Source organism: Sus scrofa, chromosome 18, assembly GCF_054392235.1.
Source record: "Sus scrofa isolate SSC_HxYL_T2T_F1_AM1 chromosome 18, Sscrofa_HxYL_maternal_Yorkshire_Landrace_v2.0, whole genome shotgun sequence".
Lineage (NCBI taxonomy): Eukaryota > Metazoa > Chordata > Mammalia > Artiodactyla > Suidae > Sus > Sus scrofa.
In genome coordinates this window covers 47,779,357-47,799,905 of record NC_139400.1, presented here as the reverse complement: position 1 = coordinate 47,799,905, position 20,549 = coordinate 47,779,357, and the positions used below count along the sequence as shown (strand labels likewise).

The window sequence follows — 20,549 nt, the reverse complement described above, 5'->3', positions numbered from 1 at the left end:
TTGCGGGTTCGGTCCCTGCCCTTGCTCAGTGGGTTAAGGATCCAGCGTTGCCGTGAGCTGTGGTGTAGGTTGCAGAGGCGGCTCGGATCCTGCGTTGCTGTGGCTCTGGCGTAGGCTGGCGGCCACAGCTCCGATTCGACCCCTAGCCTGGGAACCTCCATATGCCGCAGGAGCAGCCCAAGAAATAGCAAAAAGACAAAAAAAAAAAAAAAATTAGGAAAATAAGCATAACATAAATTATTTTAAAAGTTGTGCCAGGTAAAACTCTGAAGACATTTGGAAAAAAATAGAATTTATCAAAAATAGATAAATAAGTGACTAAGAAAACATGGGTAACATTTCCTTCGCAAGCCATGGAAGAAAGACTGGCATCTTTTTCTGGAAAATCTAGAAGCAGGACTTAGAAAGATTTAAGACCACTGGAAGTAACTTGGGCCTAACCTAAGATTTTGCAGTGGTATATAAAATTGTGAAGAAAACCATAGCTAAAATAATATAACTTTTATTTTTTACCTGGTTTAGTACTATATTTGATCCATTCTATAAGTTCTTCTTGTGGCAAATTGCTGAACTCCCCTACAATATTCCACTGGGTTTGCAGATTTGCTGAACCCTGTATTGACATTGCGGCTAACACAGCAAAAACAACAGCACCAGGATGTACTTTGCAAAAGAGCCATCCAAACAGCTGAAATCGAATTAAGAATGTATTGATAATTGTTAGTACAAAGCATCTTGTATCCAATAAGCAAAAGTTCTCCCCAGAGAAGTCTCTGCTACAATCCCAGATAAAGGATTAATTATTCTAAAGAAAAGTTCTAGAAACGATAATCAGAGGGATCAAAAGAATTCTACCAGTAGCCTTACACAGGTGAGACCTGATTTAAGACACTCTCTCAACTTTTTCTCTCTACTCCCAGATTTGGGTAAGGTCATGCCTACCTACATAATTTGCCAGACCTCGTGCAAAATAAAAATGTGGCTTCCTTACTAAATATTATTAAGAAGTTCAAAACAGCAGCAGCAGAGCATCAATCTAGGTGCAGAGGGCTTCTGAGTGTAGCCCCTGTGCGATCACAGAGGTCCCACACCTATGAAGCCCGCCTGGGGCAAGGCTCAGTACTTCTCTATCATCTGTCACGCCGCAGGTGGGATCTAAGGTGAGAGGCTTCTCATCACCCTCTTCCTGTCCCAGCCTGGAGGAGTCAGGAACAGGGGCCGCACACCCCAGTTAGCCTCTGGAAAGCAGTGCATCCTTAATGTAATACCAAGATCTGACTGGGAACCCTGAGGTGGACTACTTTTCTCCATCTTCGAATAGCCCACTCTCACTAACAAGACTTTGTCTCTGTTGTCCTCTCCTTAGTACTGTTTCTCTGCATGTCTGTAGAGCTAGATATCAAGTATTTTAAGGGCATATATCCACTTTTGCTTTTTGATTTTTCTCTCTACCACTCTACCCCCTCATGCCTGGAACACGGTACAGAGGCTTAGTAAATATTTGCTCAATTTAAAAAAAGTAACGCTGCTGCACCTTGGCTAGTTGATTAATGAAAAAGCGACCCTATATAGAAGCATCAATCTGTGGACACAGAACAAGGAGACAGATATCTAGGAAAAAAAAAAAAAAAAAACCTTCACATAACAAAGATGGCCTAAACTAAATACTAAAAAGTAAAGAGTTAGGGGTGTGCCTATGAATGGACACTCAAATAAATGGAAAAACATTTTTAAGTTTGATACTAAAGAACAGATAATTTGAATGTACTGATAACTTGAAATCAATTGTTAAGGTTCTTTGTGATATGAACGTCAAAAAAAAAAAAAAATGTCCTTAACTAAGCTCTGCTTTCTATCAACATCTGTAGTTATCACTCATGAATTCAGCCTACACTGACTGAATGTTTGTTGTATTTTTAGGAATGTAAAAGATAAATGATTCCATTTTGGCCCTTACCCTTTAGGAAAGATTAGTACAAAATCATGAAGAACGCTAATAACAATTTAAAGAACTCTGGGTAATTCGATATTATTTTAGGGCCACTCAATAACAAAGGCTGGAGTAGAATTACCATAGCACCTATAATGCCAGCATAACAAGCATCTCACCTGTCTTGAGCAGATCAAGGAAGCCATAACACACATGTGTGGTGTCAAGAAGAGTTTTAGTCTCATAATTAAAACACCAAGAACTGTGTATGCTAACAGTTGCAATGCATGATAAACCAGCTGAAAGAAAGAGAAAATAATTTTTACTCCTATTTACGAAGCTTAAGAATATGGTGTGAAATTGGTGAATATACAGAAAGGAGGACTTTTTCTCAGTAACAATATATATTTTTAATTTTATGGCTGCACCCACGGCAAATAGAAGTTCCAGGGCCAGGGACTGAATCCAAGCCACAGCTGCAACCTACGCCAAACCTGTGGCAACACTTTAACTCACTGTGCTGGGCTGGGGATCAGTGATCCGAGCCACTGCAGTGAGATTCTTAACCTATGGTGCCACAGTGGTGACTCCTCAGCAAAAGAATTTTGATTTCTGAAATAAACAAGTCTTAAAATCTACTTTCAAACTCTCCATTTTATTAGAGAGCTAAAACTATAAAGTCCCTAAGGCAAGTGGTTTTATAATTCTGCTTAGAATCAAGCCTGTAGTTAATAAAGCCCACATTTCTAAATATACCTTGGCGCTACCATCAGATGAGGCAGGAAAGTGGTCAAGAGAAATAACTGCTATTTTGGATCCCAAAACTCCACCTCAGAAGTGCCATCAACACCATGTGGAAATATGAAATACAGTCATTGCGCCATTGTTAAGAGAGTAGATCTTAAAAGCCCTCATCATAAGAAGAAGAAAAAAAATCTGAGTAATTATGTACGGTAACAGACGTTAACTAGACTTACTGTGGTGATCATTCCACAATGTATGGAAATTTGAATCATTAAGTACATTTGAAACTAACATATGTCAATTATTGTCAAAAACAAAAAACATGGCTTGAATTGACAGAGACGGGAACAGCAGTCAGTCACATCTCTGAGGCCTCAGGGGAGGGCGAGCAGAGAGGAAAGATACTCCAAGTGGGCTCCAGCAGTGAATGGCTATTACCGTGAGGATGGTCAGAGCAGCCCACATGAGTTTCCTTCTCAGCTGTCTTAACAAATGAATGTTTGTAGTAAAAACACATACAAGCTATTTTGAAAGATGATTAATGACAATTACCATTAAAGTCAGAAAATGGAACTAGAAAAGCCCAAATTAAAATAAGGTAAATTTTGGTGATATTAAGTCTTTACCTCTCCATGATCAAACTGGTGTTTTCTGAAATGAAAAATGAAATATTGCTATTGAGTCACTTGAAACACTTACTTCAATAATGCGCATTTTTATCTTAGAAATGTGAGTTTTACAACTTCTATAATATTCCCCCAGGACACATACATGTAAATCAAAACAACTAAAAGTTATAAACCAAAATCGGTGCTACAATCTTTGAAGACAGTTTATCTTGCATATCCTACAAATCTGACTACATGAATAATTATCAGGCCAGCACGGCTCCCTGGCTGCCACACAACATACCTCACTGGTAACATCCTGGCCAAGCAGCGAGTGAAAGGAATGCTGAAGGCTTCACAGTCCCATAACCCTCCTCCTGTCCCCAGGGGTCCCTCAGCTCCCCCATAAATTATCACTACTGCGGAGACAATTTAGGAAGCCACATACAAGATTTTCTTCAGCAGCAGTTCTGAAACATAAAAATAGTCACGTATGCTATCTTTCACCTTGCTTGAGAGTTTTAATTTCCTAAGAAAGGATCCGTGCTTTGAGGCCCACATATCCTCCCATCTCACTCCAGTTCCCTTCCCACACCCCACCTGCTGTTGATTCTCATCAGAGCAGTTAGAGCAACCTTTTGAAAATGGGAATCCAGACATGCCACTCCCTTACTTAAAACTTCCCAAGGTTTTTGTCACCCCCTGCTGAGGGGGGGAGGGTGTATAATTAGAATCAACTCTCAAATCCTTACTATCCTAACCTGGCCCCCATTTCTCATCCTTGAAACTCATCTTCTATCACATTTCCTCTTCATTTCTGTGCCCCAGTCATGCTAGACTAATTTCATGATTTCAGCTTCCATGTTCAGTGTCCCTTTCCTTGCTCACTCCTATTCCATTTCCCTGTTTTATCTTCTCATAGAAAACAAAAGGTTCACCTACTGGTTTACTTGATTGTCATCTGTCTCTCCCTACTAAAATGAACCCTTGAGGAGTACAGGGTACAAATCCATCCACCCACTCAATTTCGTTGAGCACTGAAGACACTGGAGGTATAGCAGTAAACAAGATGGGAGAAAACCTGTGCCTTCACAGAGCTTTCATAAGTTGAAGAAGAGAAACATGAAGGAAATAAACACACATCACATTGGAGATAAACACTGTGGGGAAAAAGGAAACACGGCAAAAGATGCAGCTGCACCCAGCAACATATGTATATACGTGTGACTATACATATGGTTACCGACTAAGTGACCTCTGAGTTGGGCCTGAAGGAACTGAGGGTTTGAGCCTGAGGATCCTTTAGGGAAGAGCATTTCAGGCAGTGAGACAGACACGGCACAGCCTCATGGCAGGAGGTTCCACAGTAGGATAACAACAAAGATGGCAGATTAGAGAAGAGAGCATGAGGGGGAGAATGAGGAAGGTCCAGGCATGCGGACAGGGAAGCACATTAAGAGGTTCAGTTCTATGTTCACAAAAATTGAGACTGTCACTAGACACTCTAGAGATGATACATAGGGAGTCACGTGCACAAACGTGGATGGAGCTCAAGGGAGAGGTCTGGCCCAGAGTCACAAATGCGTGACTTGATAACATACACCTTCTATATCCCAAGCATGCCTAACGCATAGAGTTCAATTTTTTTTTTAATGAACAAACAAATGATTCAATTAACCCCTAATCTAGGTAGCACACAGTCTGAGAATTTGGTTTCAAAAATATTAATGTATTAGCAAACAGTAAAAATACTGGACAAATGAACAAAGTGCAACAGATCCTTCTTTATCCTTCTTTCATGCCAAGTAGAAATTATCAGTTACCATTTACTGAGCATCTATAATGTTAATAGAATCAGTATATTCCATTAAGTCCTCTCTTACAACTAGTTACTATCCCACCTGACAGCCAAGGGAAGCAAGTCACAGAGCTATGAAGTGGCAAGGCCAGGCCTCTATTTTGGCTGATTTCAGAGCTACTATATTTTCTACCTCATGCTCTCTCTGTCCTTGCTTTAGCTCCTAGGTCCCTGAGGAAAGGAGATACTGGTATTCACATCTTGATAATTAAAAACGTACCTTCCACCCCTTTCAATACTGGCATATGACTTTGGTATTTATGCAAAATGAAATATCAATGTGCCACTCTCCTTTCAAAAAAAGCTCTGATCCTACCTGAACTGAAAGCTCCATAAAGCTCTGTGGTTTTCTACATTTATTTCTATAGTTGAGTTATTATCGAAAAGACTGCTTTGTTTCTGTGAAAAGTTCTACCTCTCTCTTCCACAGCTGCATACTACAGCTGTTACCATAGCTCCTTTGCATGCTCTTAAAAAAAAATTCATCTCAATTGGAGAGAAAACTTGGCATTATACACCAGAAGCTTTTTCCTTTTTCCCCGGCCCTCAAAAGCATCAGGTCTAAGCAAGGACGCCAGTTATAGGAAGTAGTTTCTAAATGAAAAGAAAAATTGTCTCAAGAGGGCATGCAGTCATTTGTCATTGGTTGGAGGTGAAAGAACAATAAATAAGGCTCTGTATGTTATCAAAGAAAATATTCGGACACAATTTCAACAATCCCTACTCCTTAAAAAAAAATCCCACAAGAGTAAAATTACACTTAAAACTTCCTTTACAGGTTTTTTCTTCCAAATCCCTATGTACAAATAAACATACAAAATCTTCCTATTTTAAACATAAGTGTAACACCCTATATATTTTGTTTTGTAAATTTTTAATTCAAGGATGTACGATGAAGTATTTCCAGAAAGCTTATGACTTGGTCATAATTAAACCAATCCCACACTAGTGCATATTTTGATTATTTCTATTTTTCACATTACACGTTCTACCACAATGGGCATCTCTGTACCATTTCCTCCACATTTCTGTAAGCATTTCCAGAGGACATGATTACTGGTGAAACTGCGAGGTTAAAGGACAGGCCCACTGTCTGTTCTGCTTGTATTGACAAACTCCCCTCCCACCCACCTCTCATGGTGGGAAAGAGAAAATGGGAATTAATTTTTTTTCTCAATTGCTCATTGTGTCCTTCACTCATTTTTCTACTGGGCTTTTAGCATTTTTCTTACTAATTTATAAAAGTTCTTTACGTATGATGGTCATTAATCCTTTGTCATATATTGCAACTATTTTCTGCAAGTTGTATTTTTTTTTGAACAATGCTTACAGTATTTTACCAAACCAAAGAATTTATCTGGTCAACCTTGTCAATCTTTCCTTCTAGCTCACAGGTTTCATGTCATACTTAACAAGGCCTCTCTAAGCCTAAAATTATAAAAGTAATCTCTTGGTTTACATAGGAGTTTCATTTTTTTCTCTATTTAAATCGTTGCTCTCTCTGTAATTTATTTTATGTAAAAAGTGAGTATGGAGCCACTTTTACGTTTCCCTGCTCTTTTCTCAAAAGGCTGTCCACTGGTCCTAAAGGCTGTCCCCTGATCCTACAACCGTCAACAGAGTGGTTATTTTTGCTGCCAAACTGAAGCACAAAGCTGTGTCCTTCATGTACAGATTAGCATAGGGCTACTGTCGGATTGCTCTGGATGGGACCTTGGATATGCATAAGTGATGTGCTAAGCTCTGCACAGACAGGAAAAAATGAGACAAACAAAGAAGGGGGATGACAACAACTGAAAATATTATCAAAAGCTTAGTATATAACATGTAACTAAAAACTGCTTATTAAATCAATAAATTGGTAAGTTATAATCTACTTAACAAATGGAGGAAGTAATAAAATTATTAGTGTATTTACCTTATATGTGCCTGTTGTTTAGTTAAGACACTCCACATGTCACTAATAATCTGCAAATAGATTTTTAAACATTTAGAACAGCTATTTTTGAGAAAAAGAAAATTTTATCTTCTAAACTTTCAACCTTTTACTTAAAAATATAGAAGTACAGAGATGAGATAACTCAGAAAATAATAATTACAATAACACAATCTTAAATTTGTACAGTACTTGATCATATCTACACCAAACAACCCTATTTGGTAGATTTTATTATCCTCATTTTGTAAATGAGCAACAGGCCCAGAAGTACTAAATGATCACCCTACAGGTGGACAACAACTAAGAAGAGTCTCAAAAATAGACCTTTTGGCCTCTGATTCACATTCGGTGAATTCCACCATGACCCTGTTGTTGGCAATGCCTTTCCTCAAATATGCACGCACACAACTGGACAACCAGCTCAGAGAATGATAAGCACAACCACCTAAACCCCATGTTTTCCTATCTACAGTCACTGGGAGGTCACCTAATCTGAAATCCTACCCTCAACATGGATGTTCTCTGCGACACTGCTGATAGGTTTCAATTCAGCTCTTGGAAGAACCACCCAGCTGCTGCTTGACTCTTTTAACACCTTCCTAATCAGTCCAGATCAATGCTGGTCAAAAGCTCTAACTTCTAGAATTGGCAACAATTCTAAGGAGTCAAACTGAGTACAATCATATTTCCAAATGGCAGGCTTTTAAGTCTTCAAAAATAATTACACTCCTTCCATTCTAATCTTTCTTCTTTAAATCAAACATCCCAGCTTCTTAAACCAATCTAATCATTTCTGTCATCTCTAGCCATCTAGGGTGCTATCTTTTCAATGCATTCTGGACCACCAACATCTAGTATTTTTTTTTATGACCTACTAAGCGCACACCTACATGAAGTATGCAAAGGAAGCATAGAGCCTGGCATACAGCAGAGACGGACTAGCCATTAACTGATAAGATGTGAAAAGGAGCTGTGAGACTACAAAGCTGAGTATCTCAAAATGTCTGGCGAGGAGGGTAGAGGTGCCATCTGCTTCTCACTCTTCCCTTCCTTTTTAATAGAGATGATGTGAGGTTGATAACAACCTCTCTGACTTTCCAATTTTGCATCTGTCAAAATGGGGATAATAATATCTGTGACCCACAGTGCTGCTGAAGACCCAACTGAAACAAGGCATGTGAAGCATTTTAGGAGATCACAAATATATGATGTGAATAATAGTTATAGTACAGAGTATCCTACAACTCTATGCCATTGTATTAACACAGAAATAATAGCTACGAATCAGAAAACTTCTAGGTTCATCATTTGTTTTTTGATTACAGATTAATCCCAATTCATTCTCTTAAAACATCTGTAGTTACAGAGTTCACTCTTAAAAGAAAAAAAAGAGAGAATATCACACCACTCTTTGCTAAAGACTGGAACTTCCATGGCCTGATTTACATCTGGACTTAAAATTTCATTATCAACGCCAAGTTACGAGTCTGTTCTATCAAGTTTAATAATACACTGTTAATATTCTATTTTTTCCTTTTAATTAATAATAAACCCTATCCTGAAGTTAATGAACACTTCACAAATGACCTTAAATGCATATATTCAATAGTTTAAAGAAACATTACACAAAAGTTAAAAGTGAGTAATAATTTACATAAGCGAAAACAACAGTATCTGGGTCAATATGGTCTCTCTGATCATATCCTGCAAAATACACAACTAACAAAATTTGAGCATCCTTTTCCTAGGTCTACTTTATGCTGGCAACTAGTACAATATTTTTAAGGCTTACAAATGTTCATCAAAGGTTATTCCTAACAGAATATAGAATATGTTTTAATCTTTATGCTAGTATATATAACTGCTATAAAGTGTTTTATTGTGAGAAAGTGCTCTAAAATGACAAACCTACCTTTCTAATGATTGCAATAAACACAACAAGAACAACTGGAAGCAATAATGTCTTTGTATACCTCAGTGGAGTCTGAAATTCAGAAAGTTGTTTCATTAGAGGAAAATGTAATTTCAAATGAAATTTCAAATCAAGAACCAAGTGAATTTTAAAACATTTACATGAAGAAACATGAGGGAGTTCCCTAGTAGTCTAGCAGTTCAGGATTCAGCATTGTGACTGCTATGGCGTGGGTTCAATCCTTGGCCCGGGAACTTCCACGTGCTGACCCATTGACTCCCTTCATAAAAATGAAGGTCCATTAACAAACTTCCTCAAAATGTTAAGTTGAAAACACAACCAAATACAGTCTCCAAACATTTGTAAGCATAAAATGTGACTAGAAAGATTACTGTTCACTTTTGCACATTACATTTCTAACTAGAGAGCCCAACTTACTATTCACCTAAGGTCAGCAGAACTCTTCAAACAGATGAGCATTACTGTGCATTTTATGGGGGATAAGAATCTTAACCACTATCTCCAGATACACACACACACAAATGACCAATGTTTACAAGAGGAAAAAAACATTTTTCCATTTTCTTTAGTAACAGATTAAAAAAAAACTTCAGAAAAACTGTTTTTAATAATAAAAAAGCCCTATATACTGCAATCCTGTACACCTCTCAATAATTTGAGATCACAGTCTTAAATCATTCTGGGCCTGAAATTTCTAAATTGCAATTTATTTGCTTATTACCAATACTTTCCCTCACAAAAATAATCTCATAGCATTAAGTAAAACAACATATGCTTTCCCCAATATGTTTAGAAAGAGAAGTCTAGCTTCAATCATGTTAAAAATACTGGCATATTTTAATTCTACAAAGCATATGGTAATTTTTTGATTTTCCCTCTTAGTTCAATTTTCTCATTTATTATTCTGAATTAGAAAAGTAATTTTGATAATTTATTATATAAAATGCATCCTTCATGAGTTAGAAATTCCATTAAAAAGAATTTTTGTTTTTATTTTACTATTTACCTTTATAAACATTTGCATAATTATTTTAAAATATATATATTTCTATTTCATAAATTTTAAATTGTCAACTTATGCAAAAATCCTATAACTAAAATGATTTCATCATTTTAAAAATTAGATATTTGCTAATAACATCTAACAAAAAATGCTAACAGTACGATACAGATATTTACCTTAAAAAGGAAATATGCCAAAATTGTGATAAACGTATTCACTAAAATTCAGTGAAGAATTCAATTTTAACATTATACTCTAAAAGTTTACTGAAGATCAGATGTTTTTTAATATTTCTCTTAAAAGGAAAATCAAGACTAGCATCAGACTTTCAAAGCAACACTTTATATCAGAAGATAGTAACTTATTTAGGATACTTAAGGAAAGATACGTGGACCAAAGACTTTGTATCTAGCCAAACTGACCTTCACACAGAAGTCACTGATAAAATAGTTCATGTATATAAAAATTTAGGGATCATTGTTCCCACAAGCCCTTCCTGAGGACTCCACAGGAGAACAAGCGTCACAAAACCAAGAAATGGCAAGAGGAATTTCAATCCTAGAACTCAGTAGCAGACATTAAAAACAATGACCTCTAGAACAACGATGATGGGGATATAAAGGTGACCCAAATTGTGAGATGTGATATGTGCTGACAATGAAGGTACAATGGGATTCTTAAAAATGGGATAAGAGGGGGAGAGTATACAGGAAGTAAAACAATCTCCCTAGTTATGGTTTTACAATAATTTTAAAATGGGTGGGAATGGGTGAGGGGCAAGAGATGACTAGCCAAGTTCACTAAAACTCTCAGGAAGCAACCAATAGATGGGCCTGAAGTTAATATATACAAGTATTAAGATAATAGAAATAAAATTATAAAACTTCCTCAATGCCAAAAGATACACCAGAGAGGGTTTGCACAAGAACAAATGCAACAGAACAAACCACACAGTGAGAGATGCCTGTACCTACATGTGCATGTGTGTGTATCATTAGAATTACAAGTTCTTTTAATATTTCTTGTAACTCGTTTTATTCTAAGCATAAAAGTTACATATGCTCATTATAAAAACTAGAAAATGAGTATCTAGACATGGTTCTCAATGCTACTCAGCAGGATCTCCTTGTAAATCTATTCCAAGTTGTGTCTGATAAGCCCAAGCTCCCGATCCCTCCCATTCCCTCCCTCTCCCATCAGGCAGCCACAAGTCTATTTTCCAAGTCCATGATTTTCTTTTCTGTGGAGATGTTCATTTGTGCTAGATATTAGATTCCAGTTATAAGTGATATCATATGGTATTTGTCTTTGTCTTTCTGACTCATTTCACTCAGGATGAGAGTCTCTAGTTCCATCCATGTTGCTGCAAATGGCATTATGTCATTCTTTTTTATGGCTGAGTAGTATTCCATTGTGTATATATACCACATCTTCTGAATCCAATCATCTGTTGATGGACATTTGGGTTGTTTCCATGTCCTGGCTATTGTGAATAGTGCTGCAATGAACATGCGGGTGCACGTGTCTCTTTTAAGTAGAGTTTTGTCCGGATACCTACCCAAGAGTGGGATGTCTAGATACTCACGTTGTAACAGAACAAAGGGAGGGGGAAAAAAAAAGTATACATGTAAGGATAATTTGATCCCCTTGCTGTACAGTGGGAATATAAAATAAAATTTAAAAAAATAAAAAATAAAAACTAGAAAATGGAGAAAAATAAAGAGACAATGAATTTCACATTTTAATGAGTTATCAGCATTTCCTCCCTGATGGACTGACTGTATGTTCGTATTGTTCACCCATTTCTGCGTATGTGTGTGTGGTCAGGGATGTTTTTGGTGCTAGGAAAGGGTGAAAGCCCTTAATAATTTTTTTTTCTATTGATTTGAAGAAGCTCCTATACTAATCACATTAATCCCTAGTTTCATTTGTTAGGTTTACAGCAAGAATCATCACTGTTAGTCATTTGCTTTTTAATTTTTACAATATTTAATGTAGAGATGTTTTAAGTTACATGCAGACAAACCTATTAATCATTCTCCTACATGTTTTACACTGGTATTATGCACAAGAAAATGAAGTCAATATTCAAAGAAATATTTCTCAAGTTAATTTTTCAGGATTTATTTATTTATTTATTTTATTTTGGGGGTCCAGGTCCATGGCATGTGGAAGTTCTGGGCCAAGGATCAAACCCATGCCACAGCAGCAACCCAAGCCACTGCAGTGACAGTGCCAGATCCTTAAACTTCAGCACAAGGGAACCCCCGGTTTCCTTCATATTTAACACACAAATTAAATTAATTAAATGAAGTTTGGTGTATAAGGCTTTAACCTGACTCCCCAGCCCAATTCAATTTTTCAAGCAGTATTCATAAAACAATGCATCTTTTGTCTATTTACCTGAGGTGCCCTCTCCATTTCATACTAAGTATATACACATGGGTCTATCCAGCACTGTCTATTTTTGGTCGTAATGTTTCTGTCTTGGTATCCCTATACTTTAAATTAAATACTGTTGCCTTCCATTTTCACATCTAAAAGGCAAAGATACCCCCATTGTTTTTATTTTCTTTTAATAGCATAGTACAATTAAAATACGATTATTGTAGAAAATTTAGAAGCTGGAAACTATGAAAAAAAGTTAATCACTGGAGTTCCCATCGAGGCTCAGTGGTTAATGAACCTGACCAGCATCCATGAAGACACGGGTTCAATCCCTAGCCTCTCTCAGTGGGTTGAGGATTCAGCGTTGCCATGAGCTCTGGTGTAAGTCGCAGATGCGGGTTGGATCCCGCATTGCTGTGGCTGTGATGTAGGCCAGCGGCTATAGCTCTGATTGGACCCCTAACCTGGGAACCTCCACATGCCGCAGGTGCGGCCCTAAAAAGACCAAAAAAAAAAAGTTAATCATTAAGTATCTCTCCACTGAGAGATAACAAAATTTAAACCCTGTTAAAATTTTGGTCTCTTACATTTTATTCTATGTGTGCTAAATATAGGTAAATAAAATTGGATCATCTTGCTCACGCATTATATATCTTGAGTGTCTTTTCATATTAGTATGATATTGTGTTAAATTGTTCCCTCTTCCCCATTATAAGAACATACCACACTACAGACGCCCTCTCTGAACAGGCCCTTGCTACAGAGACACGTATGGAGATGAGGAATGGCAGGCTGGAAAGAGCTTTGCCATTTTCTTCAAATTGACTGAAGGCATGCCGCACCTCAATGCATAATTTCCTCTATCATATAACCTATGGTTCATACTCTCAGGTTGTAGTGGTGTATGATAATGTTAAAGGATTCCAACTGAGTTCTAATTTCCTTGTTGATGTCTACACTCTACTTTTTTTACACCTCCTTAAAGAAGTCTTGATCTGCTAAAAGCACGCATGTTAATGTCTTCTAAGATACTTTTCCTTAATTTCTTTCAGCAGGGTCAACACTATCATTTGTACAGTTTTTATCAGCCATTATGCGTCAAAACCATTTGCCAGAACACAGGAAATGAAGACTGGGTGATGTAAGTCTCCTCCGTGGCACATTCTCCTCTACTGGTCTATAGCTCGGGACACAGGCTGACCCAGTGAGGATCAGGGAAAATGAATGTGTCAACAGAGGACTGTTAGCCAGTTCCCCACACACATACACAACCTCTGAAGGAAAATGTTTCACAGATAATAAAATATCATCATAAATTGGGGCCACATGGGTGGTGTGAAAACAGACACATATATACACATGGTTGTTAAACCATCCAAACTAGCTCATAAAGTACTGCAAAATAGCACTCAATATAAAATATCTTAAAATATCAAAGTACTCTGCTACGTATCTCCTTTCGTTCTCTCAGTATCTGCAGTGTAGTGCCAGAGACAAGTAAGCTATTACTCAAAGAACGAGAGGCACTTATTCAAGCATGTCAAGTAATACGGCAGACTTCGGTCTCACAATTCACTAAAGTATTCTCGTTTCCTTTTAAACACCTGCATACAGTTTTAAAAAGAAGAAATGTGTTGGAATGAAAAACTTGTACTCAATGATATTTCAAAGCAATGCAATCGTGCAAACAAACAACCACAAAGTGAGTAGAAATGCAGAAGCTTGAGAGCATCCCTGAATTAACGCTCCCCTGAAAAGAAGTAACTTGAGGTGCCTCCGTGTTTACTCATCCAAAAAGTTTTTGGTACACCGAATGCATGTTTCTAAACTATCAAAATGAGAACAGAGTGTATATTTCAGGAAGCTACACTAATGTAAATGGGAACATCATCCTCTGCCAGATTTTCCTTTTCCTTCCAACTGAAATAAGGGCGCAGAGGTAAGAATCTGAAATAACAGGAGCACACTTTATGAAAAAATGAATGAGCCAAATAAAACCTAAGGAAAGAAAAGGAGAAATCACATCTTACCTCCTTCTCCATAAAGTCAAACTCTGCTGCACAGGTATACAATAAAGTATCAAAATCCTTGTAACTGAAGAATTTTGAGGTTAACAAGTTGCCAATATGAGCCTAGTAAGGAATAAAGGGAGGAACCATTAGATTATACTATATATTGTAATAACACATTTTAATCTTATTAGTACCTAAAAATAATTTCTACTGTATGACAGAGCTCACTGAACCCACACCCAGCTATATCTGGACCCAACAACTTCAAGGTTCCCCTTCTTTTACTGACAAGTGATACTTCCAACAATACCCTGCCTTCCATGCTCCATCATCAACATTCCAAAGGCTTTTATCCTAAGGTTTTTCCCTGCTCAAGGTGCTAAACCTGGTGAAATACACTACACAATAGTGGGAGGGCATGGTAAAATACACAGTCAATCACAAAGGGACAACATGGAGAGAAAGAAAAAAAAAAAGCAAACATTAATTCTTTTTTTTTTTTTTTTTTTGTCTTTTTGGTATTTCTTTGGGCCGCTCCCGCGGCATATGGAAGTTCCCAGGCTAGGGGTCTAATCGGAGCTGTAGCCACTGGCCTACGCCAGAGCCACAGCAACGCAGGATCCGAGCCGCGTCTGCAACCTACACCACAGCTCACGGCAACGCCGGATCGTTAACCCACTGAGCAAAGGCAGGGACCGAACCCGCAACCTCATGGTTCCTAGTTGGATTCGTTAACCACTGCGCCACGACGGGAACTCCCATTAATTCTGATTTCTAAAAAGGGGGACTTAAAAGACTTTTTGAAAGAAGTGGAAAATGGGCAGACCTTGGACTAAAACAATCAGCATCTGTGCAATTCTTCACACCACCAAGTACTTCCTATAAGAAGCTTCCTATAAGAAGCCATGTGGGAAAGCTCTGTTAACCAATGAGAAAACATTTTCCAAACTTTCAATTTATTATTGTCTAAAAGAGCACGAACCATAGGAAAGGGGGGAAATCACTTCTGAAACAAACCATGACTAAAACCCTATTACACCCATGCGAAGTGGAGGTTCAGGAGGTGCGTAGGAACTAAAGCGTGATGGGACGTGCCGAAGAAGCTCAAATGCTCTGTTTTACGTGTGCTCAGAAGATTAAGACATTAACATAGGCCTAAAATAGCATAAGCAAACTACCTATACACTGAAAATGAAAAGACATCTAAAAAGAAAGTAAAATGGTTGGAAAAATCTCAAATAAAATGAAAGAAGTAAGTCCTAATATAATGATAACTGCCATAAATGTAAAGAGTTTAACTTCACTAATTAAAGGACAGATGCTCAAACTGGATTTAAGGAAAAAAATTCAATAAAAGCCACACTTAAAACAAAAGTATGCACAAAGTTTGAAAACAGGAGAACAAGACATACCAAATAAATATGAAAAACAAAGAAATATACAGGTTAGCAATTGTAATGTCTCACAAAACTGAATTCAAACAGAAATATATGAAAAAAAGAAAACAAATGGCATTATACGCTGGTAAAATGGACAGCAAAGCAAGATTATACATATAATGAACATATGTGCCATTAACAGTATAGATTCAAAGTATATAAAAGAATGACTGAAAAAAAAAAACTGTAGGAAGAAAAGATAAGTTGGCAATGGTCATTGGAAATGTTAAATATTTCCCCCTAAAATAGGAAAAGCAGACAAACATTAACATGAAATCTGAATGTCATTATTAATAAAGCTCACAGAGAATACAAACTTTACAAACAGAAACTATGTTATCTTCAAACACAAGTAAAATACATTTTTAATGTTCACATCCTATGCCACAATAAATTTCAGTGACTTGATATAATGCAAATTATTTTTTTTCTAATCATAAATGTAGCAAAATTAGACAACAGTAACTAGGAATGACTTAAATCCTTTCAGCTAGAAACTAATGTAAAACTTATCTTTAGGTTAAAAAGAAAATCACACAACAGCTAATTTGTAAGACATACAAAAAAGTACTTCTCAGAGGAAAATTTATAGATTTAAAATGCATTTATCAGAAAATAAAAAAGGTGAAAACAAAAGAGCCAAACACTTTCTCTCAAGCATCAGAAAAAGCTACATAATAAGCCCAAAGAAAGAGGAAATGAGGTTGACAGAATTCATTGACAAAGGGAAATGCAACAAAACCAAATAGACTTTAAAAAAGTGGTATTTTGAAGATATTAATATAGTAAATCGAAAGTGGAAAAAATAGCAAAAAAAGCAGCTCTTTATATATTAATATTGATTCCAAATACAAGTAAGGAAAATTACAGAGCGTAAAAGATGATTTCACATATATGCAAAGAATTTCAATAAGAAGTTTTCATGGAGTCCTGTAATAATTTTTTAAAATCATGATCCATTTGGTGACATATATGAAATGAGTGAGTTTCCTCTAAAGATATAAACTACCAATAACTTCCTAAAGAAAGTGGATTTGTAGTAGAAGAGCTCTCCCAAGAACAAAACTCAAAGACCCTGAGGGCTTAACTGCTGAACTCTATCAAACATTTAAGGAAAAAGTACAATCAGTTCTACACAAATTCGCATTGAAAATAGGAGCTGGAACACTTCTCAATAACTTTAGGAAGTGAGCATTACCTTGAAACTAAATCCAGATAAAAATATTATAAGAAAATAAAACTACTAATATCCCCCATGAATATCAGCAAAAACCCTTAAAATTATTAGCTAACCAAATTCAGTACCATATTGAAAACTAGTACATTGTAAGCATGTGAAGTTATCTGAGAAACACAAGGCTGGCGCAACACCCAAAAATCAGTGGAGAAAAATACATTTATTAAAAAAACCAATCAACTCTGGATGGAAAGAGAGGGAGTTCACTTTGGCTGCTCCCATCCACTGCTTCCCCCAGCTCTGTCAGCCCAATAGTTCCATTGGGTTGGGGCTGGCCATGAAAAGCAGAACCTTTGCTACAGGAAGAAGCAGACTTGTTTGGGGGCAGAGAGCAAAACACCTATCAGTAAAAGTAGCAAACTCAGTAGGAAATGAAAGGTGAAACCTCATAGCTCTGCCAGCCTAAAGTTATAGCAATGATTTGGTGAACTGGCTAGAAATGTGACAGAGATTCTGAAAATGAGACAACCAGTGAGGGGCAGAGAAGTTCTCACAACCCTGGTGGGCTGGAAACCTGCCCACAAGCTCTAGGGGATATAAGAGAGCCCAAACTCTCAAGAAATCCATGACTGATTGGGAGGCAGTATGCACATTCGTGGAAGATCCCAGAGGGTGGGGCTGGCAGAAGGGAAAAGATGGGGCAAACCTGACGTCCGGCTGAGAATTAGCATCGGAGGTCTGAAGGCTGCCCTTTGAAAAACCTGCCTGTGAGGCTGAGCACTGAGCTTCCCTGGTAGACGACATCACGAGGACTGCTGACAGCATCAGGGAAGGGAAATCCCGCTTAGACTGAGAAATGGCTCCCCGGCCTGCTGGAGGACAGGGAAGTGGGTCTAATCACCTTAACGGAGAAGCGTGGGTGGAAACGCTCCTCAAGAGCCGTGTGGCTTTGCCATTCGCTTCTTCTGACCAATGGCAAAATTAGGAATTTATGAGCTGCTGTCCTTTAGCAATGTCACAAATTTCTAGAGATACTAAAGGTGCAGTTATTTCTGATTGGAAATAACTGTTTTTACAGCCTTTTTTTCCCTCTCTCTTTCCATTGTATAACATTAGGCTGTGGTAGAAATGATAATAGTCGCTTTAAACTGAATCAATACTTGACCTGGCTTGTCTCTCCTCAGTGAAGAGACAGAGTCCATAAACCTAGGAACTGGGCCATTTCCCGTTGCTTCATGCTCATTCTCTACATCCTGGCTGACTCAATCACCTTTTCCGCTCTCATCTTCACAGCTGACTTCTAAGAGCCTTCCCTGACTCCTCCTGCGTATTCTTGCAGCACTCTGTACTTAGCTGTATCATGGCTTTCACTGCACTGTATTACAGCTGCTGGAAATTGTTCCCATCTCCCTCTAGACCAGGTCTTAATCAGTTCTGTATCTCTAGGATGCATTCTATTGCCAGGCACACAGCAGGTACATATTAAATGAATGAATACATAAATAATTCCATTTTAGACTTTTTCAAAATTTGTTAGGGTTTTATTTATGTATTTATTTATTTTTGTCTTTTTGCCTTTTCTAGGGCCGAACCCAGCAGCATATGGAGGTTCCCAGGCCAGTGGTCCAATTGGAGGTGTAGCCGCCGGCCTACACCACAGCCACAGCAATGCGGGATCTGAGCCGCGTCTGTGACCTACACCACAGCTCACAGTAGGATCCTTAACCACTGAGCAAGGCCAGGGATGGAACCCACAACATCATGGTTCCCAGTCGGATTTGTTAACCACTGAGCCACGATGGGAACTCCAAGACTAACTTTTAAACTTAAAAAAAAAGTCTTTCCATAGGTTGTAGACCATCTCCTTAACAGCCCCGTGCTTTCAATTTTTTTTAAGCAAACAATACCTTTGTTCAAATGAAAACCTGATTAAAGCTAGACTGTCCTGCATGAAAGAGAGGCTGGCAGGGGAACTGAGAACAAGGACCCTTTAAGTTCCAGAACTTTATAGAACTCAGTTTCAAAACCACAGCTTTAATTTATTACAGGAGGAAGAAAGCCAATTAAAATAAATTACAGAAATTACCACTGAGCCACAATTGGAATTCCTACTTTACTCTTTCTGTGTCGGTTAGTGTGCTGTTCTCTTTTTGAATCTAATTAATGTGTTCACCAAAACATCAAAATAAAGTAGGCAAAGAAAAATTATAGACAGGAAGATCCTTATAATTTTAAAGCAGGATTTTTCCCATGTTGTTTCCCTCTACTACCCGAATACCCAAAAAAGCAAGACAAACAACAATAATAAAAATGTCTCTTATTAATAAGACTAACTTGGACTAAATGACCTATAAGGGCTGATAAATAAACCTTTCACAAGCACTGGCCAGAAAACTGTAAGAAAGAAAGAATAAGCCTAGAACATGATCTATTAAGAGGCTCTGAAAGTGGAATCTTAATCTGTTATTAAAAGGGATTATAAAAATGATTGTATAGGCCTTAAAATTTAAGTCTAGAGTTTTCTTACTTGAAATTTTTAAATTTCTGTGCTATAGAAAAGCCAATAAAACAAGAAAATTGTGTAAAGAAATTAATTTTGGAGAACAGACCATATACATAGTCATATTTACTTTCTATTTTAGAAAACAGATAAAATAACAGGTAAACAGACTTCACTTTAGAATTTGGTTTAAATAGTGGTACTTTAATAACTTAAATAATTCATTCTTAGCCTATCTGATTTATTTCAAGTCTTTTAAGATTAAGCAAAAACGTACTTACATCATCTGCAATGCCAAAAATTTTAGATGTCAGATACTTGAGTATGACAGTTCCAAATAACCAAAAACATCCTTGGATAACCTACAAAAGGAAAATATACCAAAATAAAACTAAACTGACACATCAAACAGCCATTTTATAGACATGGCCTAGGAAGAAAAAAAGGTCTTTATTTATATATGAAGTAATTATCTCCATATCTAAGAGAAAAATGCTAAAAATGCACCTTAAATTAAAATAAATAATGATACTCCAAAATCATACAGCTATCACTAAAGAGAAAAATATATACATACAATCTTATTACCAAAATTAATATATTTTGTAGGAGATTTACATAGCAAGTATGGTTAAATTCCTCTTCTATCAAAAGTTTCTCATACTTATATGTAAGTGTAAGAAACTTACATTTATATGCGATGCTCCTCAGAAAAAAAAATGAGTAATAAAATAAATAAAACTGGAATTCTTTAACTACCTATCCAATATTAATCTTAACTTGCTTCACGAAAAGAGCAATTTGGTACATTAAAATTGAGCCCTAAAACCTTATAAAACTGTTAGATCTCCTGCATTATGTAGATCCTTTCCTTGAAAGTAAAACATAAAACCAATGATTTATTTTAGAGAAGGAAAAATTTGTACATTCAAATAGATTGATTCTTACCCATAAGCTAAGTTCAGATACATTTATTTTCAAGAAATGTGGTTTCATTGCCAGTAAACCCTGCATGGAG

The 20,549-nt window shown here is 37.0% G+C and overlaps 1 protein-coding gene across 12 annotated transcripts in view; it reads right to left on the bottom strand.

Annotated features, from left to right (window-relative positions):
- Positions 1-20,549, bottom strand: part of DPY19L1 (dpy-19 like C-mannosyltransferase 1) — a 313,514-nt gene that overhangs the window by 195,757 nt on the left and 97,208 nt on the right. For all 12 annotated transcript variants that reach the window (XR_014834285.1, XR_014834287.1, XR_014834286.1 and 9 more), the window contains 8 exons: positions 20,480-20,539; positions 19,813-19,893; positions 14,434-14,535; positions 8,992-9,063; positions 7,059-7,108; positions 3,301-3,325; positions 2,110-2,229; positions 514-688 (listed from right to left, as the gene is read on the bottom strand). Coding sequence is in view for 9 of the 12 variants with exons in the window: in XM_085005867.1 (XP_084861993.1) it covers positions 514-688; positions 2,110-2,229; positions 3,301-3,325; positions 7,059-7,108; positions 8,992-9,063; positions 14,434-14,535; positions 19,813-19,893; positions 20,480-20,539 (685 nt within the window). In the remaining 3 variants the exon portion in view is untranslated. The remainder of the gene's footprint in view (positions 1-513; positions 689-2,109; positions 2,230-3,300; positions 3,326-7,058; positions 7,109-8,991; positions 9,064-14,433; positions 14,536-19,812; positions 19,894-20,479; positions 20,540-20,549) is intronic.